The sequence below is a fragment of the Carassius auratus genome, chromosome 41 (genome assembly GCF_003368295.1).
Source record: "Carassius auratus strain Wakin chromosome 41, ASM336829v1, whole genome shotgun sequence".
In the NCBI taxonomy this organism is placed as follows: Eukaryota; Metazoa; Chordata; class Actinopteri; order Cypriniformes; family Cyprinidae; genus Carassius; species Carassius auratus.
In genome coordinates, this window is record NC_039283.1 from 17,130,314 (window position 1) to 17,158,244 (window position 27,931).

The 27,931-nt window shown below is 38.5% G+C and overlaps 1 protein-coding gene and 1 pseudogene across 2 annotated transcripts; one reads left to right on the forward strand and one right to left on the reverse strand.

Annotated features, from left to right (window-relative positions):
- LOC113059105 (tripartite motif-containing protein 46-like) overlaps positions 1–27,931 on the reverse strand; it is a 433,352-nt pseudogene that overhangs the window by 191,262 nt on the left and 214,159 nt on the right.
- LOC113059064 (protein Jumonji-like) lies at positions 7–27,892 on the forward strand. Of its 2 annotated transcripts, none has more exons than XM_026227291.1 (18): positions 7–614; positions 8,741–8,864; positions 10,600–10,741; positions 11,777–11,943; positions 15,609–15,785; positions 18,528–18,691; positions 21,134–22,103; positions 22,505–22,983; positions 23,063–23,155; positions 23,252–23,370; positions 24,126–24,196; positions 24,355–24,469; positions 24,554–24,659; positions 24,849–25,031; positions 25,184–25,308; positions 25,604–25,781; positions 25,895–26,002; positions 26,159–27,892. In XM_026227291.1, exons 1-18 carry the CDS (start codon positions 570–572, stop codon positions 26,312–26,314), a joined length of 3,522 nt encoding a protein of 1,173 aa, XP_026083076.1. In that variant the 5' UTR covers positions 7–569; the 3' UTR covers positions 26,315–27,892. The 2 variants fall into 2 exon arrangements, with proteins under 2 accessions (XP_026083076.1, XP_026083078.1); XM_026227293.1 differs by having other exon boundaries at positions 24,849–24,920.

Here is a 27,931-nt window from a genome sequence, read left to right on the forward strand (position 1 = left end):
CACTAGGTCGCAGTAACATCGCTGCCTTTGAGTTCAGTTCACACAATATGAGCGAGCACAGCGGCAGCCAAAAGCCAACTCTAGATTCTTCAAATTGGCGTGCTTGACTGTTTTGCACCCGCGTAATGTAATAATAAACGATACATTACAACCTTCGAGAATGGAAGCCAGGAGCTGGCTTTTATTTTGACTGCAAGAATGTGCCGAGGGGAGCCCTGACAATACGCCGTTTAGCTTTCAAATGGAAGATTGGCTGCTCCAGCTCATTTCGGTGGATATGTTGCCGCTGGTTTTATTTACTCAGACCCTTTCTGATCGGCATGGATCTTCGGATTTGGATTCGTTTACCTCTTTCGTGCATTGAGCTGTGAAAAGAAGACAGGCTACGGAGATCGACCTGGATACAACAGTCTCTGCCTACCTCGACGTTTTGCTACCAGGGATTTAAATAATCACGTGCTTCAACAACGGAAACATTTAGATATATATACATATGTTATAGGCTATATGTATATAATCAGAATTTATGTGGCCGTCTGAACTTTTATGAATCCATTCAGGAGGGCAAAATGAGTAGGGAAAGGCCGAAAAGAAATATCATTCAAAAGAAATTTGTAAGTGCAGATTTGATATTTACTCCGTTGGCTTTTCATCCAATTCAGTGGCATCTGTCTCTTAATTTGCATTAATCACATCACTGTTGTGGCCCTTGTTAAGGTATCAGGTTTGTGACAGAATTAGGTCAGATGTTATAAACGATCAGTCCATGAACCATCTTCTGTTTGAATTAGAGGTTAAAGATAAGGTTGGCCGATCTGAATCATGCGGTTGACCCGAATAATGCTTTGGGGTTTTGAAGTACCTTGTTACGTTTCGCATTTCCGCTGTCTGTGACATGTTACAGTCATACAGTAGCTCCAGTCGATGTAGAGGACCGTCTCGCGACACTAGCGTGGTCAGTTTGTGGTCGTGTATGTGTGTTTGCGGTCATCACACTGTGTGAGTGTTTGAGTGTAGGTTGGTTTTGCAATGTCACGAGAACTTGAATCGTGGGCAGATGTTTATATTGTGGTAAGTTTACAGCCTGTCTCTGACCACCTGCTGGTTAGATGCTGTATGCATGCTGACGTCTTTAATAGAAGATATATGCCAAGACAGTCCCTGCTACCGTCACTGTGTAAGATGTGTCTGTTTTAGTCCAGTCGAGTCACGATATGATCAAACTCATCTCGCAGTTATGTAGCTACTTAAATGAAATAAATATTAATAAAACTATAGACATGGAAAAAAAATATTCAAAAAACAAAAATAAAAACTAATTCAAAATGTGAATAAGAAATATAATAGCATTTCAATTAAAATAACATTTGATAGAATTGATTCTGTGTTAAAGTTTTCTGTAATTTAAAGTAGTAAAATGTTCTGGTTCACATGCATTATTTTATTTGAGTATGTGTTGTCTTTGTTTCAAACTATTAACATTTTTACATTTTTTGACTTTTTATTTATTTATTTATTTTAAGAATAAAGGGGAAATAGCTTGTATATTGAAGACCTATAGCTTAAACTTGCATCTATAACAGAGGTTGTCAGCCTTTTACCTGTAATTCCCCTTTTGTCCATAACAATATATGAAGGCCCTCCTCAATGGTATATTCTTTATAAAATGCTTATGACATTTTAGTAACTTTCCAGGTCTAAAAATAACACATAAAATTAGAATGCCCCATATATACAGTTTTTTTCCAGATGTGTGGGGACAGTTAAAACCCTGGATCTACAAAGAAAAAAGGCTGTTGAGTGGTTGAATTAAAATAACACATTGCTTTATTGACAAAATGCTGACATGCATTTCTAGAATCCAGCAAAAAAGGAAAAGAAATGGAATAACAGCAAAGTATTCAAATTTATGATCTGTTGTTCTTTGAGGATTGCCATTTCTTTCAGTTCCTGTCTGATGTCTTTGCTTACATCAATTCTCTGATGTTTAATTGCCACATGGCTTGAAGTACAAGCTCTGAACATCGAGTTTAGTTATATGTGGCTGGGAATGATCAGTTTTAAAGATGATAGCTTCTTTGTATGGAGCTCTCTTCTTTGGCTTCAGTTGGTATTCGCTGTAATTCATTTCGATCCTGCAGATTAAATACAGCTGTTGCTTAGATGTTTATATATGTGACGGCACTAGCACAAACACACTTATGCTGAACATCAGTCAGAGTTCAATCTGGAGATAGTTTTATGTATAAACCTCTACTGTTTTTGAAAATGTAAGGCTATGCAAATAGCCTTTTGTGCATATTGAGACGGAGAGTGTTTTACATTCTTTCTTCTCTCTTGCCAAACCGGATATGGTTGGTTATTAAATCAACAGGGGGATCAAGAGATTTCTGATTAGAACTGCATGGATCAGCAGCAAAGTTGATATGTCAATTTCCATTGTAGAGGAGCCTGTATTTACATAGTGACTCCTTTGTTACAGACCCATTATGCCATTTGAACTCATTCTTTCTGTTAAAGAATATTACACAGTGTCATTCAGGATTAGGTGAGGTCACAGCACACATTATTACTGTAGATTATCGTAACATTATTGAAGTGTAGTGTTAATGAACAGGTTGCAGAAACTAGGAAGGCTGTGAGAAAATCACGTTTCACGATTTCTCCCGAGCACCATATGTGAAAACAAATCTATCTAATGTGACAACATCAGAGAAATTAGCAGATATATATCGCTCTGTTCACAGTGAGCACAGGCCTGCTGCACGTGACAGAGATGGCCATCTAAACGGGAAGCTCTTGTGTCCCACACATTTCCTTTGGCCTCAGCAGTCAGAGATATTTGATATATGTTTAGCTCCTTTAGACTCTTTCTTAGCATCACACAGTAACACAGAACTAAAGCCCGTGATACACTGACCCAGTTAAGGTAGAGGTACATTTACAAACACTAGAAAAACTCACCCATTCAAAGTGTTTGCTTTAAACATTCTTCTTTTAATCTAGAAAGTGTTGACTGTTATTGGAAATCTGGAAGAACTGGTTTAGTGGGGTCGCTTAACCGATAAGAAGCCAGTCTGTTAACGCAAAAAAATGTAGGTTTAATCCCAAATAAGGGTGATGATAATCTATTTCAGTTATAATCTAACTGTGTTTTCACTTCTGATTTATTTCATTCTCATTTTAAACTTTTGGTCCTCATCCCTGTAACTGACAGAGATATTATGGGCCTTTAATTTGACCCAATCTGTTTTCACTTCAGTCACTGGATTGGTTTTTATGTCTCGGTGCAGATTGGGGGTTTTGGTCTGCGTTCGTATGATATATGATTCCTAATGAGGTTTGGAATATAGGGCTGGAGGAAACACTTGGTCACACTTTATATTACAGTGTTCATTTAACTGTGTATTTACATAAGTAATGAATAATGCTAATGGACTACATGCACTTGCGGTCTAATTATTTTGTAGAGCTGACTGTTATTATATTAATTATAGTAACATGCTTATATGAGATCCTTGCACTGTGAAATGAAGTGTTAAATAAGGTCAAATTGGTGCTGTAACACAGTAACAACAGAATTGACTTTTAGATGTCATCAATTCATCATATTGATCTCATTGTTGCACTTACAATTGAATGTTTTCATGAATTTGAGTGCTTATCATGACATTATCTTATTGAAAAAAATATACTTTTGTTCTGTGAGCATGAAATTGAATTGATCAAAAGTGACAGTAAAGACATTTATAATGTTACAGAAAAATTCTTTCAAATAGATGCTGTTGTTTTCAACTTTCTGTTCATCAGAAAACCTGAAAAAAGTATCATTGTTTACAGAAAAATGTTAGGCTGGCAGCACAAGTGTTTTCACATTGATAATAATTAGAAATGTTTCTTGAGCACCACATCAGCATATTAGAATGATTTGTAAAGGATCATGTGACACTGAAGACTAAAGTAATGATTGAAGTTATATATGTAATATGTAACATCATATATAACAAGATGTAATATCACTTGTGCAGTCTACTACTATATTTTTTGTCATTACATTTTATCAGTATAATGAAATTTTATGGCTGTTACAACTCTAAGATAAAACAAAAGATGTAAAAAATAAAAATAAAAAACCTGCAGTACAGGCAACTTATAATGGCTGCTTCATCCCTCGGTCTCAGACATGTCCAGCTGTGCACTAATTGATGCAGTCATCCCAAACTCCATGGAGACATATTGTATCAGAATGGGCTTGCTAAATTGGGTATAGTTATTACTGTGATATTATTATCAAGACATGTTTTTTTTATGATTATTATTAAGAAATGTGTCTGGCGTTTGTCTATTGATTTAATTAAGAGCTTTTTAATTAGTTTTCTTGAGAGATACTCTTAGATGTCACAAATAGCAATATGATATATTTAAAAGCTTCAGTATAATTAGCCAAGCAAATATTGCTGCATTTAGTGTATTCCGGCTTTTAGCATGTGATTCATTGTACTTCAAATACCAGTACCCTCAAATCCAAGAAGATTCTGTTTGTTTGCAGCTGCAAAACATTTTTAGCTTTAAAGTAGTAGCTCTACTCAAATGGATATAACATGGGTGAAATCAGTGCAAAGAGACTCCACCAGGGTCTGCTTGTCTCTGGAGACTTCATTCAACTGTCATGCATGGTACTAGATCACTGAGTTTTACATAAGTTTTAAAGTCATCCCACTGCAAGCTTATTGTTTACTGCTGCTCGAATGTATGGAAATAGAGGGTGGAAGGTGCATATGGTAAAGCGGATAGTTTGCCATGGCATTCTCCTGTTGTCATGGCAGGAGAAGGGATTGTCACTGGATGTGTCTGGGCTTCCTTGGCTCTGTCTGCAGCAATCTGTCTTCACAGCTAGGTGAATGTGTAGAGAGAGCTGTCAATGGAAACAAAGTGTCCTTGATAAGCAAACCTATAGGATGAGGTGCTACAAACTGGCTTGTGGGAACTCCTCCTGAGCACTGAGTCCTTTGTTTTTGTACAGTCAGGGAGAATTGTGTGGCACAGTACTGAACCTGGGAAGACCAATGCAAGCGTAAAGATGAATTACAATTTAAAATATGCAGCAGCAATTTAATATCCAGTATTGATGATGATAAAATAATTTCCAATATATATCCTATCCTTTCCTAATATAGATAAATAGATAGATCATTTATAATTGACTGCCTGCTTGTACCTTGCTGATAGGCCGGTTTTATCATCAGGTTGTTGGCCCTGGGTAAATAATAGATCCGTTATTACTTTCATGCCAGCTTGTTTTTGTTCACATTAGTAGTAAATCAGCTGTGTGTGTGTGAGAGTGGCCAGTGACTGGTCTGAGACAGATGGGTAGCAAGGTCAGATTTGATAGGTTGGCCCACAGCCCGTCTTCTGCTGCCCTGTTTAAATCTGATCTGTGCGAAGCAGCGCTCGCAGACCCAACTAACATTGGGGAGCTCTGTCTGAATCAATGTCTGTGCAAAACTTTAAGTAAAGATTAAAGCTTTTACAAAAAATGTTCCTGATTATAATGCGAATTGCTATGGATTCAAGCTGTAGAAATCCATAAGGGAGCAGTTTACTCATTAAAGCCATCATGTTTAATCAAATCCATTTTACAAGTTATCTGTATGCAACTCAAACCCACACACTAGAATTAAATAAGCTTCTAGTCTGCAGCCTAATATTCTGCCATTGTTGCTCTGACTTTGTCCTCTGCTGTTGGTTTTTTGCTCTTTGTTGTTGTTCTGAAGCCTATCTTTATCTTTGGATTATAGACTCCAAATGTAAACATGTAAAAAGTCCTCTAATTCAACCTATATGTGTCACTGCATGAAAGATCTGCTTTGTGCTTATGGTGACAGACCTATCCTCATGACTTCAGACACAATACACCTTAATCAATAATTGACAGGGTTGCTGTCAGCGTAATAAAAACCAGCTCACGGTTTCGAGATGTGTGGTGAGAGATGCTAGTGTAATTGTAAAAGCTGCTCGGAGCTACATGCACAGATAGCAACCTGATGTGGTTAAGAGGAAGATGCATATGAGGCCGTTATCACAGAGGAACTGATTATGAGAGTTAAATGAGCAACATGAATCTTGTGTTGAATTGATTTAGGAGATACTGGGCACATGTGCTATCTGTGATTAATGTACTGATATCAGAGCTTTCCTTAAATGGAAATTTCTTTAAGTGCATTAGTGCACGGTGTATTTTATTGGGCCAGACAGGCATGTTTAGTGATAATTGAGAAGTTACATGGTTGCTTTTCTGTTATGAGGTGTGTCAGGCCTTCTTGATCAAATAATAGACCAGGAGAATCATTTACTTAACCTGCCAATTTCCAAGCATTGGCAACGGACCTTGTGCTGGCATAAGATCAGTGAATTTGGCCATAAATCCAGAGTGCTTGCATCCTCCAGTAATGCACAGGCTTTGTGGTTTAAATCTAGTGCGATGCAGAACCCTTAATCAGTCTTATAATTGAAAGAGAAAATCACAGTTTAAAGCCATATGACATTCATAATATTCATACCTTGGAACCTCCAAATTAATATAGAAACAACATAGTTTAAAGGGTTAGTTCACCGAAAAATCAAAATTATGTCATTAATGACTCACCTTTCATGTCTTTCCAAACCTGTAAGACCTCTGTTCATCTTTGGAACATGGTTTAAGATATTTTAGATTTAGTCAGAGAGCTTTCTGACCCGCCATTGAAGATGTATGATATACTGTCTATGTCCAGAAAGATAATAAAAACATCATAAAAGTACTCCATGTGACTTCAGAGGGTCAGTTAGAATTTGTTGAAGCATCAAAAATATATTTGGGTCAGAAAATAACAAAAATGACGACTTTATTCAGCATTGTCTTCTCTTCCTTGTCTGTTGTGAGCGCGTTCACAACACTGCAGTGACGCTCCTGACACATGACACTGCTGACTTGTTATCTTTGTTATTGGGCGCACCAGAAAACACGTTAGCAGCGTCGTACGTCAACAGTCACAGCAGTCGCACTCAAAACAAACCCGGAAGAGAAGACAATGCTGAATGAAGTCGTCATGTTTGTTGTTTTGGATGTTTTTATTAACTTTCTGGACATGGACAGTATACCATACATACATTTTCAATGGAGGGTCAAAAAGCTCTCGGACTAAATCTAAAATATCTTAAACTGTGCTCTGAAGATGAACAGAGGTCTTACAGGTTTGGAACGAAATGAGGGTGAGTCATTAATGACATCATTTTCATTTTTGGGTGAACTAACCCTTTAAAGTGGTTTAAGTACAGATGAGATTTTGGGGGTTTTATCAGAGAAGCATTTCCTTTTCTTACTGGTATTATTGATTGGGGCTTCCACTTTCTAGTGGCTCTTTTTGTGGGACCCTGCTTTTATGATCTTATAAACGATACAGCTTGGCTGTTGCTCGTGAGATGTCATATGGTTTTGAGTTCACACTTTCACATTACCACCACAATAGACCTGTGGAAGAGCGTCTCCATGGGGACTAGAAGTTCCCTAGAGAATGCCACTTTCTTCGTGTGCCGTGGAGAGGCCTTGAGCTGGGGTCAAGCACTTCACACCGTATTAATCATCTCAAGTGTTTCACGTAGCTGTCACTGGGTGCGTGTTGGGTGGATGGGTGGTGGGTTGGGGCTGTTATTGCTCTCAGAATCAGTTTGCTAAAATAAGGTGCATTTGTAGTGATAACAATAAAGCACTAATGTAAAATATCAGATCTGGCCTCATGAAAGTGCCAAATGCAGTGAAAGATATGACATTCCTCTCATGCTGAAGAGCTGCATGCTTTCACAGGGCTGACTCACTTCAGTGCAACTTTAGTGCAGGAAACTGGTTCAATGTGAGCAGTTCACATATTTGGAGATTCTTGGCGTTAAAACCTCCCGAACCATTGCATACTCTCAGAAAAAAGGTACAAAGCTGTCACTGAGTACCCTAAGGCACAAAATCTAAAAATGTACTTCCACTATCCACCAAATGCACTACTATATCTGTATCATATAGAGGTAAATAAGGTGCAGTGATGTATTTTAGAATGAAAAGATTTTATTTTTCCTGAAAGTGCCTTGTTTCCCTTGTAACTAGCCGTTTGGTGGGTGATTTAGTGACAGTTCAACACTAGAGGAGGACATGAACTTGTTTGTTACCTCATTTCTGGTGATTTATTGTGATGTGCTAAGGCAATGGCCTGTTATACTAAAGAGATTGAACAGTTTATAAGAGATCACTTTACTGAATGAAGGACATGTTTTGAGGCTTTAAGAGAAATGTGAAAAACAGTGAGGTCATTCAGCTACCTAGTTTGAAAGATGTCTTACTACATCACATTAGCTAATCCGTGGGGAACAAATGTTATACTAACACTGAGAGCATTTGTTGTGATTGCTTTTGGAGCATTCAGTATTAAAAGGCTTTCTGACACGTGCTGGGATGGAGGAACTGCAGCCAACTGCACTATTTATAGCACAGCCTTCTGCTTGTATAGCTGTGGTTTCACAATACAAGAATATTTGTTTTCCTTGTCCACTCTCAGTGTTTGTCATTTCATTGATTTGACTGTTTTTTGACTAATTAACCCAAAACTGTTTATTCAGAGAGCAATTTTTTTCTTGTGAGATGACTTTAGGTCACATCTTAATTTTTAGAGCTCTAAAATAAGCTTTATTTATTTTTTATTTATTTTTTTGGCAGGATGATAACGATGGGATCCCATGGTCGGAAGAGAGAGTGGTCCGCCGGGTGCTCTACCTCTCACTTAAAGAGTTCAAGACATCTCAGAAGAGCAAAGTGGAGAATGGCACTGGAATAGTTAATGGTGAGTATGCATCTTTTCTAGAGCAGTGCTTTCAGTGATCTCGATTACAGATGGCTACTGACCTTTAGAACAGCTGCAGCACAGATCTCACCTCTGTGACCCTCAACATCTGAACATTCTGAAGCCCTTTAGGGAATGATATGCTGAGAATAATATCACAAATTAAAGGCAGTACTAGAATGAGTTTTTAAGACGTCACTATATGGCACTGAGACTGAGCTCATGAATATTAATTAACTTCATGCTGACATTGCCAAGTAATCTTTCGAGGCATGTTAGCTAATTAATATTGATGTCAAGTCTTCACCTTGGTCATATTCATGAAATCATAACCTGTTCTATGTGCAATAACAGTGGTTCATTCTTTTTGATCAATGCACAGGCACAAATGTCCATATTACATAATTTACTTGATGTATTCGCCCTTCTATCTACTAAAATGTTCTGAAATGTGCAGTCAGATTTCGAAGGTACATTGGTATTTGAAGAATTCTTTTAGCTTAGACACTGAGATCATTAGGTAGCTGTGACCCTCAGGGAGGCACATGGCGCTGTGGGACTTTTCTTGAGTCCCTCAGCATCTCAGTGGTCCATTAGAAGTATTCTTCTTCTTCCATGATTGCTCTGAAAATGTGTGAGCAAAGTAAATTATGCCCTGAATAATACCCTCTCAGTATGGGTTTCATGTGCTGGGGCTGTGAAGCACTCTCAACTGCTCTCAAATCACTGCACTCTAATGGGGTGAACTCAGTGACCTGCCTCCCTGTGTATGGTGCAGTGCATCATCTCAGAGAATGTCAAGGGCATTAACTAAACACCTCACGAGCTCTCCGCTTTATATGCATTCTGTAACTATCACTTAAGAATTCCTTTGGAATCACTGTGTAATCAAAAGCACTGCATTGTTTTCATTGCATTCAGAGATTCTTTGAAATTCTCTGTAATTATGAGGCAACAGGCAGAATTCCAAAAATTCTAAAAGCTGCATTCTGATTCAAAGGTTTCTGCTGAAGTTCACTTCACATGATAGAATCTGTTTTGAATGCCCTGAAACATCATCAAATGCAAACATACTTGTGTAAATAAATAATTAAAGTATTAAAGTAATTAATCTCTATCTATGTATGCACAGTATCGGTTGTTTATAATATAAAAGATGTAGTCAATAATTTTATATTACTAATTATTTTATGTTATGAATGTTATATTATTTATATTACAAATTGCAATTTTTAACATGAAATTAAACGTAAATTGATAAATGTAAAATATGTGTTGTGTTACCCATGGACATGATCGTTAAATCATAAGGGTCACAAATCTTTTACATATTACAGAATTGATTTATTAAAGTTTCCCATAAATGCTGATAGAGCCATTTTATTCTCAGTTTGTATGATGGGAAGAGGATAGACAATAATTTTTTTTTTTGTAATATGCTAAATGGTTATTTTTGGCGACTTTACATGACTGAAACCTTAGATAAATGTAACAGGACACTATAGCCATTGCGGTTTTCCCTACTTCCTGTCAGTTCATTCTGAGTGTGCTCTTGTGTTCGTTCACTCCAGTGCTTAGACGGAATGATTTGAACAATACTGTGGGTGCTACACCCCTTTGTTTTAAATTTGTCATAGCAATGTAAAAAAAAAAATTGGTTTAAGCAAAACATTTTCTTCTCTATTTATGTGTATATGGTTGTTGCTTAAACTCGAACCACACCTTCTCTTCCCAGGCTCCTTTGTAAATGGCCATTTGAATGGTTCGGGAGCTAAAGCTGGGCTGTTCGCCGGAAGCTGTAAGTCAGACCGGACACATGCAGTTCAGAGCAAAGACTGCAGCCATGAGTACTCAACAGAGGGACCTGTCAGAAAGAGGTGAGTTTACTAAAACTATTCTGTGAGAGATTTCCTGCACAGTATACTGTGAGTGGAACTATAGTATAAACAACTGATCTATCACTTTAATTGCCAAAAAGATACAGTATCAGGTTACATCCTAGGCTAGTCCACTGTTTACCAGTGAAATATCAAATTAAGGAAGTCTTGGTTTTTTTTAAGCTTGGGGGACACATCCAAGCATCAAATCACAACATACTGTGATGTTGGCCAATTAAAAAATGACTTGCATAGTCAGATGTTTTGCTGAGCTTTAATATATCAGACCAAACTGCTTCCCTCTGCAGGTCTTCTGTACGGTTAGGTTAACATCTCTTTTCCTACCAAAGGATGTTTCTGTCTTTTTTCCTTACATGGATTCCAAAAATCTGGTTATAAACGGATAGTTCCTGTCCTTGATTCTGATTGGTTGAGCCGTGTTCGAAGCTGGTGTAAATTACACTATTAACATACACCTTTGTTTACTTCTGTGTGTTGCTCAGCAACCACTTTGTTGGAACCGCAACTGTTTCTGAGGAACTACATTGTTTGGTGGAAGAATACTGTTTTTATTTATATCATTACGCTTTATTTGCTCTGTTTTATTCTGTGAAACCTTATATAGAATACCCGTTTTATAAAAGCAATAAGCCCTGTGAAGCCATGGTTTACAGTGAATTTATAACCGCTAAGGGGCGTTGTTAGGCACGATGCGAAGCCACTTCTTGGGGCTTAGTGCTTTATTTGTGAACAAAATTTTTGCCTCAATGAAACATGAGCCATCAAATAAAAGATACAGAAAAATACTTACTTGAAAACTTTGTCATAATCTATTCTCATTTTACTCAAACCCCCATGATTATCTTCAGTATAACATAAAAGGGGAAAGGAAAGGAGTCCGTGTAAATACTTAGAAAAGTATGACTAGTAAAAGCTTTCAAAATGGCTTGATGAATAAATGAAGGATGGAAAGATGTCTAAATAATGACAGAATTTTCATTTCTAGTAGAACTAATTCCCTGTTTCTCATACCAGGCCAAGACTTCAGGCTCAGAGGAAGTTTGCTCAGTCTCATCCCTGTTCTCCCAGTGCCACCCCGCTGAAAATGCTGGAGGCCGTGCCCCCGAGCCCAGCCATGCTCAACCACCTCACACGACGCAAACCCAAAACTGAAGACTTCCTTACCTTCCTCTGCCTAAGAGGTGGGTCTGCTCGGTGTCTGTTTTCATTTTCTCGTTCTATCAACACTCAGAATGTTTACTGGCTCCATAATTCTCCACCTCTGAGCAGCACACATTCCCCTCTCACATGGGATTCACGGTTATTGCTGGCAAACTTTTAGGTGCTGCTGTTATTTATTTTGTGTCTTGGCTGATCTCACAGTGTACATTTTCAGTTCCAGTAAGCAGGTCAAAGGTGACAATGGCAATGAAAAGCTCCCGAAGATGAGGATAAGATTTCTTCTTATTCATTGGAGTTATTCAAGTTTATGAGGAGAATTAATTGGAAATAAATTTTAGATTCTTCTCTATACATGAAAGTTACTTATGTTTTCTTTTTAAATACGAAATTGAATTGAGTGGACAAACATATCTGTGGTGTGTGGATCCAAACTTCTGTGAAGCAAGCAGAATATTTCAAGTCAGTTCGCTTTAGTTGGGTTGTATATGGATGCTGTAAATATTATGAGAGAGAGCATCAGTGAATATGTTTACATGTACAACAAAACATAAATAAATGTGATAAATTGAAATTTTAAAATGTCAAAATTTAAAAATTTAATTCCAAATGTAAACGGCTTACCAGTGTTGTTTTTGTAAACTAAAATTAATTAATTAAAATAAAGCTAAAATAAAATTACAATTATGAATAAAAAAAGATTAAAAACTTAAATGAAAATGTTTTAATGAAGTAACTAACTGAAGTAAAATAATTTTGAAGTACTAAAAGTACTAAAATAATAAAAATAAATGAAAACTAAATAGAAATAAAATAGAAATAAAAATGACAAAAGCACATAAAATAGCTAAAACTAAAATGATAATAAAACTGAAAATATACCGATTTAAGCTAATCCTAAATATTAATGAACACTACAATAATATATAATTAATACTATCGGTTGAGAAATTAAAGCATAAACAGATAAACTCACATGGCGTGCACAATAAGTTACCAGATTAACATACACCAGATAAAAGAATGAAGCTTAGATTTGTGCATGTAAATACAGTAACAACAAGGTCTGGATTGGTGGTGGCTATACATTCAGCTGCAGTCCTTCATCATATTTTCTTCTCCACTTTTCTGGCAGAACAAACATAGAGGACACTAATTGAGTTAACGTCATACTTTCTCTTATTCGCTCTCCCTTCCCACTCACTCACATTTCCCATATTACTTTGAAATGGTTAACTTTCTCCATGTCTCTTCTTTCTCACACACGGTTGTGTAAAGACAGGGAACAGACTGAGTGGATTTGCCATGGACTCTTGGCTGAGTTAAAGTGGGTTAATGGATATTGGAACATAAAGATTGTAAATGAGAACATCTCTCCCAGTCTCCATTCCTTCCCTTCATCATATCAAAGCTCTTTTCATTATTGGGTTAGAACTTAAAGTGAATGTAAATGTGAGAGAGGCATTATGGATCAGTTTATGGGTTTTAAAAAAATAACCTGAGCTTGTAGTGTCACATAAGTCAAGGCTGATTTAATAGATGCCATAATCCAGAATTCAGATACACTGCCGGCTCATAAGCGAGAAAGCACAGAAAATCTTTTATTTATGTATTTCTTTTTTTTTGTCTGCTCCTAAAAGCTGCTTCTTAAACCTCTACTAAATAGTGAAATTACTTAGTGAAAAATAATTACAAACTGTCTTTTTGTAGTTTCCTTTACTATTGTTTATAGCATTCAAAAGTTTGGGCCCAATAAGAGTAAATCTTTTGAAAGACTATTAGTTTTAATAATTTTTAATGTTACAAACGGTTTATATTTCAAACAAATGCTGTTCTTTTAAACTTTATTTTCAGCAAAGAATCCTGAAAAAGTAATAAAATATAACTGTTATTACTGTTGTTTTAACAAATAAATCCAGCTTTGGTGAGCATAAAATATTTATTTCACAAACATTAAAAGATCTTAACAACCACAAGTTTTTGAATTGTAGTAATTATTATATACTGTATATACTTATATTATTTTATATATTATACATGTGGTTTTGGTTGCCATCGTTCAATATTCAATAAGCATTTGCATTTTAGTTCTGCTGTTTTAGCCTCTCTCTCTCTCTCTCTCTCTCTCTCTTTCTATCTCTTTCTCTCTCACTCTTGTTCTCCATCGGCCCGTAAGGGACAGTTGTAAAAACAGATTCAGATTCATGCACAAAAATCCTCCAGCAAAGGCATGCTTTGCTTCAAGGAAGAATTCAAAATCAGAGGACGGCATGAGTCGTGATGCTTCTACTCTTTCCAGAAATAATAGGACAGTGGGACTAAACGCAGACCTCTTCCCTGCAGATAGTGAAATTATGCATATCATGTTCATTAATGAGAGAGAGAGTTGAATTCATCACAGCACACAATCGGCTGTATTACTGCAGATGTAAATCACATTCATTAATATTTGTCCTGAAATGGCTCTTCCAAACCTCTGGCATTATCAGAAAGGAATCGAAGAATCATTCAGTTGCCTCTTGTGATGGGAACAATAGCCAATAGCTCAAAGCCTCCACAAGCCCTTATTAAAGCCCTTGATGATAGAGGACGGGCATAAAGAGATTGCTGAGTAATCTAGGAGCCCAGAGATCCTTTCTTTCACCATTCAGCTGGGCTCTCATTTCACCTGGAGATTATAGCTTGCTGTCCATAATAGGGTTTCACATAGTTCATTTCTATTGATCTCAAATAATGGCAGATATGACAAGGTTGCAATATAAATGTAACACTCTGTTGGTTATTGTGGTTGGAGAAGTGGACTGATTCAAAAGCATTCGGGGCACTTCTCGTCTCTATTGCTGTCTCAGTAGTCTGTCATGTTCCCCACCCCCTCCTCAGGCACATATACACTCTCTCACGCATGCATACACAATCACATGCTACAGCACATGCGAGCACCATGGACCCAGTGACTTGGCTGCAGATAAATGGCTGTTGAGGGAATGTGGAATAAAGCTTGTGAACAGGCTTCCCATTGTGAGCACTGAACCCTTCAGTGAGGATCAGTAGCTGGACTGGACCACTCTGCTGTCACAGTGCTGGGACAGGGAAGTTAAACAGGATATGGAGCTTTGCACAGTAAATGCCCAGAGTTTAAGGAAGTTATCTTCTAGTTATAGTGCTCTCAGTGAAAATGACACAGAACACCTTAAATCTGTCTGATTAATCAAATGTTTCTTTTAACTTACCATCATGTTGTTTCAAACATATATGACTTTTATATTATAAATGTAAAATTAAATGTATGCATTTAGCAGCGACTTACAGTGCATTCAGGCTATCAATTTTTACCTATCATGTGTTCCCGGGGAATCGAACCCCCAACCTAGTGCTTGATAGCGCAACACTCTAACAGTTGAGCTACAGGAACACTATATATATATTATATCGTATTATATTATGTCATATCACTGACCTTATACTTGGAGTGTATGAATGGTGGTGTAGGACCAATTTTTTTTATTTATTATTAATTTACAATTTTCATTCTTGGTGATCTCTTTAAGGGTATTCAGGTTTCTTACAGAGCAAGATATGTGAAGACTGGAACTATGTTCATCTCAGCTGGTTCTCATTACTACTGTTCTGTTCTCACAGACACAGACACGCCCTCATTTTGTCTGTACCCTTTTTCTCATTGGTTCAGGCTCTGCTGCGTTGCCCAGCAACATGACATACTTTGGTAGTGCTAAAGATGATGAAGATTTAGATGAGGAAGAGGATGAGGAAGAGGAAGAAGACAGTGCCAGCAATGCCACTTCTTCCTGCCAGTCCACTCCACGGAGGAGCAAAGGACCCAACAAATGCATCGCCAACGGTCATGGTACGTACAGTGCTCAGACACACTGAATAACTACAAACACACACACTTATTCTCATAAACTTTATCTTGCTTTGCGTTTTATAATCCTTTTTACTTAAAATAGCAGCGATTTACAATCCATTTTACTGTGTAGCGTTCAGTTTATTATTGCACTGCCAGTAGCAGACAGGTTGGACATTAGGTTTCATTTGGGGACCCCAATGAGGTGTGTTATGGTTCTGCCTCTTTCCACACCATACAGTTAATGAGTCATGACTATATACCGCCCTCACTGTCAGATCGACTACATTTGCTCTATACCATCCATATAATACAAGGTGCTCAATGTCTGAGTATACACACACGCAAAAAAGCAAAGCCTTTACAATATATAATATAATATAATATAATATAATATAATATAATATTCAAAGATTTGAGGTCAGTAAGAAAAAAAAATAATGCTTTAAGCAAGAATGCATTCAAATTGATCAAAAGTGACAGTAAAGACATTTTTTATATTAAAAAAGATTTACATTTTAAATAATTGCTGTTATTTTGAGGTTTCTTTTCATCAGAGTATCCTAAAAAAGTGTATCGCAGTTTCTACAAAAATATTAAGCAGCACAACTGTTTTCAATACTGATAATAAGAAATGTTTCTTGATCATCAGCATAATTAATCAAGAGTAGTAGAATGATCATGTGACTGAAGACTGGAGTAATTGCTGCTGAAAATTCAGGTTTGCAATTAAAGGAATAAATTACATTTTAAATTAAATTAAAATGGAAAACAAAATATTTTAATTGATGATATTTCACTGTTTTTACTTGATTTTTTATCAAATATATTGCTGAGTGTAAGAGTCTTCTTAAAAGAAAAAAATTTAAATATCTTATTGACCCCAAACATTTAAATGTTAGTGTATTTATTTATTAATTTATACGTACATATTTTATATGTGTTAAAATATACATTGTTTCATATGCTATATATACATATTTTCTATTTGTGCTATATTTATGTGTACTAATAATTATTTTACCATTAATTTTCATATCCCTGCTTATTATTAGGGGGGGGGGGGGTCATGAACTAAGAAATCAATATTAATATCAATATTCCCTCTCTTTTGCATATAAGAGATCATTGTACTATAAAAAAAAAAACATCCTGTACATTTCAGAAAAAAACAGCTGATATTGAAGCCAATCTGCCAAAACGACAGGTTGTGGAATGTGCCACTTTATTACATAATAGTGTGGCTATAAACACCGCCTCCGCAGAAGAAGATCAGCGCCTGCTTCTACATCACTGCCTGTTTAGCCCCGCCCACAGATTCACGCATGTAGTGTAAATAATGAGAGAAACAAACACAGGCCTTCACTGAAACCATACAATAAAGACACTGTGTGGTGTCGCGTCAGTAAGAAATTGGTCGTTTTTTCACTTCGGTTCACAGCGGATTCTAAATTTAGCCATTAAGCTCAACGTCGCTCCATCTCTGTCTTTTGAGATCTTGCCCCATTTCTTACTGTCTCTGGGTTTGTAACCGGACCCTAAAGCCCACTCAGCAAAATCTGCAGTGTAATCTGACACCTCAGTAACCCAATACTGCTCCACATACTCAACACATGTCTGAGGAGCTCCAAACAAACATCACCTCGCTGGGGCTTTGAGGTCAGATCGGACCTCGAGGATAAACACAGTGATTGTGTCCAAAACTGGGAACGGCTTTCAGAGTTTTTAAATTTATGTTATTCTTCTCAAATGCGCCCCATGCTGATAAGATAATTGAACACTGACCAAGAGTTTTTAGTGGAAGTTCTCCTGCTCTAAATTCAGTCTCTGTGTGTTGTGTCTGCATCGTGTTGAACGGAAACTGTGTGCTACCTATCGAAGATGGGAGTCATGTTGAGCATACATAGTTTATAACGAAACCAGAGCCAATTCTCCTAACATATTGTACGAGACCACACACTAAATATGACACTTTTATGTGCAACATTGGCTGAGCTCCAAACTGTTAATGATAAGTTTGTCCCTCTAGAAGCTTTCATTTACTAAAGTGACCCAACGAGCATTTCAGTAGTTGTTTAGTGTTTTACTGCGTACATGGTTCAGTTCACCATCTATTTAGCTAATAGAGGCTCAAAACTTTGAAAACATTGCTTGTTTTGTCCATGTACAATGCGGGTGGCTCTCAAGAAGAATGAAGATGAAGAATGAAGATCTCATGCAATATTATGTTGTTCTTACATTCAAAAGAAAGAGATTTGTCTTTAGCTGTTTGGAAAAAGTGAGCACTTTACTGGCATTCAGTCATTTGTGTTACTGCATATTAATGTTCATCTGAGACATGTTAGCAGCTATGCTGTTACAATATTTGAGATTTAAAATCCCATAAATTCTGGTGTGTTAGACGAGGCCTGTATTCAGACTGTGTTAACTGCTTGGCAGTCTTTTATAAGAGCAATTTACAAGTCAAGTGCGCAGAATGTGCAAAGCAAGACTCAAACCTGGGTCTCTTTCCACCACAATACTACATCATCTGGTTTAGGTCACCTGGGAGGGAAACCATCTGGTTAAGTCAGTCAATTTAATGCGTATAACCATCAGGCATTGTGCACCCTTGTGCGTTGTAAATATCAAAATAAACACATACATTCTTTTGCTTTTAGTAATTAAATATGCCGATATTGAACAAAATTTGCTGAAAGACTTCTTAACATCATATATGTTGTATGCTCTCTCCTCTGCCAGTATTTAATGGACATAAACAAACTGCTGAGGAAAACGAGAGCAGTTTAAGGGCCAGAGGGAGAGACGGGGTCCATGGGAAGGAGAAGAACACTGTAGCATCAGCTAGGACCTCCACTACACACAACCTAAGACCCAACAGGGCTGTACAAGAACAAAAACAACAGGTACGACTGGATTTCTGTTTCGTTTTGCATTGTTCAGACATTTTTCTGTATTGTTTTCCTATGACCTCGCCTTCATTTTCTTGTGATCTCAACATAGCAATAATAGTTCTCTCCCAATCCTGAGCAAATTTTTACAAGGGGAAAATAAGTATTCCATCCATCAAGCATTATTCGGACATTCCAGTCACACGAGCTGCCTAGAAGCGAAACTGACCACAAGTTTGCATCCCTTTAGTGTTTACAACAATAAAATTGTAGCTTTCTTCCCAAGTGTATGACACTGATATGGAAGTGATCTGTCACTGACAGACATATATATAGCTGTCTCAGCTTAAAGGTGCAGTAGGGAACTTTTGTAAAAAAATATTTTTTACATATATATTAAACCTGTCATTATGTCCTGACAGTAGAATATGAGACAGATAATCTGTGAAAAAAATCAAGCTCCTCTGGCTCCTCCCAGTGGTTCTATTGCCATTTGCAGTTACAGACCGCTCCCGGTAAGAAATCAACCAATCAGAGCTGCGGTCCGTAACTTTGTTTGTGTTCAAAATGTAGAAAAATGTATATAATAAGTGAGTACACCATGAATCCATTTTCCAAACCGTGTTTTTAGCCTGTCCTGAATCACTAGAGTGCACCTATAATAAGTGTTTATATTCGGACTATTTTAGATTGCTTCGGGGGTACCGCGGCGGAGTAACCCAGTACCTTTGTGATTCTTCATAGACATAAACAGAGAAAAGTAGTTCCGGCTACGATGTTCTTCCGCAAGACGCAAGCAGTTCTGTTTATTAACCGCTAGAGCGTCAAAAGTTCCCTACCGCAGCTTTAAGTGAGTCCCTGATGAACATAAAATTTAATTTGCTCATCCATAATGCAGTAGGATGTATATTGGGTTTAGAAATGGCTTTTGTTACCTCCAGACCAACCAAAAACAAAACAAAAAACAAACGATAAAATCTGTGGTGACAACAAAAAACAGGAAAGAATTTACAAATGAAAAAAGCATTATTTCACAGGGAATCAGATGTATAAATGCTGAAAATGAAATTAATTTCAGAAAGATTTTTGAATTATTTATACTCCCAGGCCCTATGCATAGGCAGTCCTGAAGGGCCCCCATGCCCCCCCCCCCATTAAAATATCCAGGTAAAATTAAATATATTCCAGACTTTACAAGGGCCCTCTCTTCTTTTGGGGCCCTAATAATCAGTGCTGGTTTTACCCCCAGTCTGACGCCCCTGTTTACACTGCAAGAGCTACAAAGCCAGCTTACTGCAAGATATTTTATAACAGACTGTCTTATTACAGTAAGATTTATTTTTATATGCTGATATTTGTTGCTGTTATACACCTCAATATATGCTTAGCTGCTCTGAATAACCTTTACTATCAATGAATGATGAATAATTGAAAAGCAAAACATTTTCCACTTTCATGAAATACTGTGTGCTATCTCTACATAGACTATTATCTATTAGAACAATCTTTTCTAATACAGTATCATTTGCCTCTGTATACTGTTTGCTAATTCAGTCAGTCCAGTACAGTAGGATAACAGAGACTAAATAGGATCCATATATGTTGGTCCTGCTTTTTCTGCCAGAGCGTGCTATGGGCTGGAAGAGTAGCATACGTTTAGCTTTACCCTATCCGTACTATCCTGCAGCAGGTCTATAGCAACACATGATGTCATCTCTCCTCCACCCAACCCCCCTCTCTCTCCACACACAGTCAAATCCAGTGGGGTGTGCAAGTATCACATACTGGGTCCAGTTTTTTGTAAACATGAACTGCCTCCATGTGGGGGATTATTTCTTGATCTGTTGTAGTTTCGGTCAAGAACTTTGGTTTTTGAGTCAAATTAATCGCCTCCCATCCCCCATCAATGCAAATGGAAACAATCATAGTACATGGCCCAGGTCACGTGCAAGAGCTCCCTGAAAAAAAGAAGGAACGGCTCCACTGAGCCCCCTAGTGGAAGAATATGGTCTCTTTGAGAGTGAATAATTGGAGGTCAATGTTATGCATTCAGTTTGAGGAAGTTGTGTTTGCTTCTTTTTGACATCACCACACCCAGTCCTTGCCTTTAAACCACATGTCATCCGTAAAAGTAAAGCAAACACTGCAGAACTGCAGTGTTTACTGTAGCACAGATTATTGCAGCCGGATCATAGTTTTTAATTCCTGAGCAATGCGTATACTGATAAAATCGAAAAGAATTTGGATTTTTCAGATAAAAAGCTTGTGATTTAAGTTGCTTTAGATAAGTGCATAGTATAAACATATGATGATGTATGTTATAGCTTGTTATATGTGTTTTAAACTTGATTAAAAAGATTGAAGTGACAGCAGCTTGAATGTTGTGTTTACTGTATATTCAGTTTTCGAGTGTAAATAAATGAAATAACAAATCAAATCATTTTTGTCATCCCTCAGCCCTCCAAAGTGAATGGAACATCGGGAGCATCCGCTGTCAGTTCTAGGAAGACGAGAGACCTCCGCACTCCACCGACCAAAGCTGTGAAATACCCCAAGGGCCACGTGACTTACACCAAAGCCAGACTGCTCAAAGAGGCCAAGCTCAGCCTGAGCACACGCACCCACACACACCCTCAGCACTCCAACTCAGGAAAAGCCCAAATTAGCCACGGCAAGATGCAAAAACAGGTGCTATCACCAGCAACCCCTGGGAGGCTGTGTGGGACGGACACTTTCCCACACAGACGAAATGGACTGAGACCGTCAAAGAGGCGGTGGGATTTAGCCGGGGTTAGTCTGACCGGAGCAGAGGTCGAGGTTAAGAGGCTCAAAGTACAAGTGGTTCCCTTGGAGAGGCAGAGTAGGAAAGCAGCTCAGGAGACGCCGGTGAGACCCCAGGTGGCAGGATCGCAACGGCCCAAACGGACCTCAGCGGGGAAGCTCATGTTCACCAAACAGATGCACTGTAAAGCCAAGAACAGCCCCACTACCTCAACACGAGACATTTTAAAACCAGCCAACTCCCCCCAAATATCAGAGATCCCCAAAACAAGCAATTCACTAAAACAAGGCAACCCTTCTAATACCACTGAGCCCCTCATCCAAGCGGGGCCTAAAGAGCGAGGCCGGCGCAACACGGAGGCCATGGATGTTCCTGTTTTCTATCCCAGCACACGCGAGTTCCATGACCCACTGATTTATATGGAGTTTATGCGGGGGCAAGCGGAGGCGTATGGGTTGTACCGGGTTGTTCCACCAGCGGATTGGCGTCCCGAGTGTAAGCTTAAAGAGGAGATGCGCTTTGTCTCGTACGTGCAGCATGTGCACAAGCTGGGTAGACGCTGGGGCCCGAATGTACAGCAACTGGCCTGCATCAGGAGACACCTGCAGACACAAGGCATTAATATGGAAGAGCCTCCACTTATAGGTAAAAAGTGCTGAGACAGTCTTTTGAGGGCATAATAAACAGTCAGAGACAGTGCTGGCAAGTAAATAAAAGTCAGTTATAGCAAAATATTCTTCAAAATAATCACTATTTTTTTATTTTAATTGTTGTATTTTATTTTTTACTCTTATTTATCTTTATACATTTTATAAACAAAATATTGTTTATATATAATATTACATTCATTTTACAAATGTTTACCTTGCTATGAAACTACGTTGTCACTAGCTTGACTGCAGTGCTTTAGATTGTAAAGCAGAAGCTACAGTTTCAAAGAAGCTTTCTTTATACTGGTCATAGGTCCAACATATTTTATATTCATACCCATTACATCATTTTCAGCAACGCAGTTATTTATTTGCATTCTTTTTGCATCCTTTTAGGTGGCTGTGAACTGGACCTGGCCAGATTCTTCCAGATCCTCAATGAAATGGGGGGAATGCAGCAGGTGACAGACCTGAAGTCGTGGGGCCGTCTCGCCGATCTGCTGGGCATCCCGCGCTCGGCTCAAGATCGGCTGGCCAAGCTCCAGGAGGCATACTGCCAATATCTGCTCTCCTACGACTCCCTGTCCCCAGCCCAAAGGGCCCAGCTGGAGAAGGAAGTGCTGGCAGAGAAAGAAGCCCTGGAGAAAAGAAGTGGGCCTCTAGAGGGCCAGGGAGACATATCCCAGCATGCCGCTCTGCTGCTTCCACGCTCTGAGCCCAAAAATGGGCTTGTGAATGGAGCGTTGCACCGAAGTGGAGCACGTGAGCACCTCAGAGAGCTGGACCCCACGGCAAAGACCACCCGGCAGAGAAGACTAGGGAAGAGAGGGGAGGAAGAAGGGGTGATAAATGACCATCACAAGTGCATTTACAGGGTATTTTTGTTCGATTGTTTGGAATTACATTTATGAACATGGTCTTTTTGAAGCATCATTATTTGTCCATCTTTCACAGGGAAAGTCGTTCTCTCTGACGACGTTCTTCAGGGCAGCCAGGAATACTATGAACATGTGCTTCAGCAAAGAGCCAGACACTGCTGAAGTTGAGGTACATCTTCATGTTGACAAGCTGTTTTCATCATGTGCAGAAATAAGTGATGTTGTTTTTAATCATGTTCACTGTCATGTCTTTTCACTTTTACAGAGGGAGTACTGGAGATTGGTTGAGGAAAAGGAATGCCATGTTGCTGTGCACTGTGGGAGGGTTGATACAAAGACTCATGGGAGTGGATTTCCTGTGGGCAAATCTGAGCCATTTTCAAAGTAAGGGTTTTAAAGGGATAGTTCACCCAAAAATGGGCCATTGAAATTTCTGTCATAATTTACCCTCTTTCCATTTGTTCCAATCCTGTATGAGTTTCTTTCTTCTGCTGAACACAAAAAAAAAGGTATTTTGATGAATGTTGGTAACCGAACTGTTGATGGTAGCCATTGACTGCCATCAAATCCAGTAATTTTAATAGGATTCATGATATGAAATTTTGTGTGAGGGTGAAAGATTTCCACACACAGATTTCCCAACGGGTTGAAGTTAGTCACTCCAACTTCCAGCAAGAAGCTGCTTGCTTTGACAATGACGTCTGCGTGAGCTTTGCGTTATACATCGCTACACTGTTGACAACAGACAATGGATCTTTTTTTGCCTGTGCAATTTCTCAAATATGAATGCATTATTGTAATAAGTGTTTTTAAATATTAACTTGAAAAACATAGGAAAACCATGTAAAAACTTGTAAAAACATAGGAAATAAGCAGGCACGATTCACTATCCGATATTGGCTGATATTCTACATCCCTAGTTGTATATGTACAAATAAACATCATTTACATTTTTATTGACATTTATAAACTCTGTTATAAATATAATACCAATCAATACTATAACTGAAATGCAAAAATGCTTTAATAGTATATGCGACCTTATTGTACAGTGTTACTTGTAGAAGACAGGGTTTTATTTAACCCTGTTTTTGCGCATTATTTTTAGTCGGTAACTTTGATTTCTTTTCGCTCTCAAGGCATGGATGGAATCTTACTGTCCTGTCTAATAACTCAGGATCCATCTTACGTCATCTTGGTGCTGTGCCAGGTAATGGTTTTGGAAAACGAAACTTTCATGCATCCAATAAAACACTTTGAGGATCAAGAGCTCAATCAGAATCCCAAGTAGATGATTAGGAATGATGTGTATATTTGTGCACCGATCTGTGCAGCTCTAAGCGTTCATCTGTTTGTGTTTGTATGAAGGAGTGACCATCCCCTGGCTGAACATAGGCATGGTCTTTTCTACCTCATGCTGGTGTCGGGACCAGAACAGCCTTCCGTATATCGATTACCTACACACTGGTGCTGACTGCATTTGGTAAGAGTTTAAAGAGACTGTTAGCTGCAATAAACTGAACCCGAATGGCATGTCCCCTAATAAATGTGTCTCTCTCATCCTCAGGTACTGTATTCCAGCTGAAGAGAAATCAAAACTTGACAAAGTTGTACACACACTGCTACAGGCTAATGGCACTCCAGGGCTAGAGATGCTGGAGAGGAACATAATGGTGAGTTAGGAACAGGTTTCTCTAAAATGGATAGTTCATTTTGTCATTAGTTACTCACCTCACATCAAATCTCTTTCATCTGTGGAAAAACTCTTTTTGTCCATATAATAACGGTAAAAAAGGCCCAAAACAACACTGGACCCCATTGAAGGAGAATGTGGTTTTTATGTGATGTTATCCTCATGACAGATTTCTCCAGAGGTGCTCCATCGAAAAGGGGTGAAAGTGTACCGGACTGTGCAACAGAGTGGTCAGTTCATGGTATGTTTCCCAGGGACCTTTGTGTCTAAGGTGTGTTGTGGCTACAGTGTCTCAGAGACAGTGCACTTCGCCAGCCCCCAGTGGATGAAAATGGGCTACGAGGCAGCTAAGGTGAGAGACTCGACGCGGGGACAGACAAAGCCAGCAGGAACTGCGCTTGGTTTAACTCAAATAGAGCTGTATTTTTCTGAGTGGGGCTTTGCCTGTTTCCTGTGGGAGTATGGCGCTTTCACGCCTGCGTGTGTGTCGTGTATGTTTTGCAGGACCTTAAACAGCGTCGTATAGAGGAGCCTTTCTCCACAGAGAAACTGCTCTACCAGATCACAACATGTGAGCGGGACAACAAGCAGCTCATGAACGCAGTCTCCAGTCTAATCAAAGATCTCAGGTCTGTGCTGAGGCTGGTTTGGACTCGTTTATTGAGTTTCATGGCCAGAAACTCACCCAAACTCAGGGGTTTTGCCAATTGCATGTTGATTGAGGTTATTTGAAGTGAGGATATTATAGAGGAAGGGGATATGGAGCAGCAGATTCATTATATCATTTACATGTCTGCATTTAACCAGTGCTTTTATCTAAAGCGACTTACGAAAGAGTAACAAAAGCAATTTGTCAAGTAGCCAACCATATTGGTAATATACCAAATGAATGTTGGGTCAAATTCCTGTTCCGTGGGTTTTCAGGGATGCGGAGATTCGCCAGCGCAGGGATCTGTTCGAGGCCGGGCTCCGTCTGTCTGCGCGCTACGGCACACACTGCGAGTCTCAAGCGGACACGAAAAAGCAGCAGCGCTCGAGATTCACGGAAGACACGGCTGACAGACGCTGCCAAGTGTGTCAGCATCTGTGTTACCTCTCCATGGTAAATTTACTATAAAACCCATCACTTCAACTGCAATTTCCCCAGGCTAATTGGCCTAGCTATGCTATGATATATTAGCATATGCTGTACTCTCCCGGTCTCTTCTTCAACAGGTTGTTCACGAGAGTGACAATGTGGTTTTCTGTCTGGAATGTGCTTTCCGATACATCCAGAAGTGCAGGTCCCCTCGTGGCCTCAAGATGATGTTTCGTTACACTGAGGTACTTGAACGTCTACAGCAAGTGTATATAAAATACCAGTATATATATATATATAGTTTGGAATTGCATTATCTGTACACCCTTTACTTTTTTTTTTGACAAATGTAAGAAACAGAATCAAAAAAAACTTTAAGCATCCCACCCTATTTTGCGCAGGAGCAGATCAACAGTCTGGTAAATCAAGTGTGTGGCAGAGCATTGGAGAACGGTGGAGTGAAGCAGAAAGCCGTTGGCCCCAGCAAGACACCAGCTAAACGAAGCCCCAGAAACAAGAGCAATGCCCTGGTCCCCCTCTCCAGCGGCCGCTCCTAACCAGACCAGACATGCCTCCAGATCTCCTTTTATATCAGATGTTCCTAATACTTCAATACTCTTTGTACCTAGTGTATAAAATCAATACAAGCTGTTATATTGCACTTTTGTATTACAGATGCGTGTAGTTACTGGCTGGTTAGTCCAATATTGAATGTACGGAGGTTAAATGTTTCATCGCGTTTCACGTCAAATACAAGGGGGCGAATACACAATTATTTGGGGCGCCTGACATAAGGCTATTGGGTCTCATCCAACAAGCACGAAACCTTTTGCACTAGTATTGAGATTGGTTTTTAGATGAGTATTTTCGGGTTGTTTTAGCATTAAATCGAGTATAGATATGCGTATAGATAGTTATAAATATATCCTATCATTTGTGTTTAACTGGTGCTGTAGTGACACTTTTCTCCATCACCCTTACCTGGCCTGTTTGTCTCTTGGGCTCACGTTTATTACGTCTTAAAGCTGTCAAGAACTAGAACGAACACGCAAGATCACAGCCCACAATCTATTGTGGCTACTGGCATTCCGGTTCTCCAGCGACAAAATAAATATAAATATTGTGGGCTTGACCCTTTTCCATGGATTTGACACGTGAAGGAGTCTGGGAACATTTCTGACAGCACCGATTCGAGATTTCCTGGGTGAATTCCCACCTGGAGATCTCGAGGCCTTGTGTTGAGTACACCAGGAACTCCCAACATCTTAAAAGCACATTTTGAGGCCTTTCACGAATCTTTGGAGTACAAATAACAAGCTTGATGCTGAGGGCAGTTTGTACGTGTTTGTAAAGTTGCTGTCAATTGTTAAATGCACTTTCCCTTTTATCCCACAAACTTTTGTCCCCTTGACTTTTATATTTGTAATCGGTTACAAGTGATTCTTGAAAATACTCAACCTTATTTGCCATTAAAAATAAAATCTTTAAATCTTCTTTCATTTTCATAGAATATTATTGCAAAATACTAATATAACGAAAAAAGCCCCAACTATGTTTATATGCCAGTCAATGTAAAACTGAGCCTTTGAGTTTGGGTCTTTTAGGGGTTTGGATGAGAGTTGAGATGAAGAAAAAGCCTTACTTCTACATTGGTTTCTTCATCAATATAAATTAGATGTTAACAGGGTTGCTACAAACAAAATAAGTGCTGCTTAAATCACTGAGAAGTATGTCATAGTGGTGATCCCTAGTTTTTTTTAGCATTACTTTTTTTTATTCGAAAGGAAAGATCTTTTACCAAAATTGTGCAGGCCTAGCTGCCCATTGCACTGACTGTATTAAAGTCCTGTAATCAAACACGGTAGTCGCCCCTTTCCAAATCACTCACTTGTATTTAAGGTTTAAAAAAAAACAAATTTCCAAAATGTGTTTTTTTTACTTTTTATGGCCTTAATGTTTTTTCTTTTGTTATCCTTTTCACCGTTTTATACAGTAATATTCCTGATCCTTGTACTGTTTTATTTATATGCACTGTTATTCAGTCCTCCAGTCCAGAGGAGATCTTTTTGGTCACTTTTCAGGATTGTATATTTTTTTGTTTTAATAAATAAATCACTTGTCAATCCTTCCACAAATGTACTGGCCTCACGTTTTTTTTTCCGATGTTATGGACA

Coding starts and splice junctions, on each gene's coding strand:
- LOC113059064 (XM_026227291.1), top strand. CDS start 570: ATGAGTAGGGAAAGGCCGAAAAGAAATATCATTCAAAAGAAATTT. Junction 615..8,740: donor ATATCATTCAAAAGAAATTT/GTAAGTGCAGAT, acceptor TTTTTTTGGCAG/GATGATAACGATGGGATCCC. Junction 24,660..24,848: donor TGCTGGAGAGGAACATAATG/GTGAGTTAGGAA, acceptor TCCTCATGACAG/ATTTCTCCAGAGGTGCTCCA.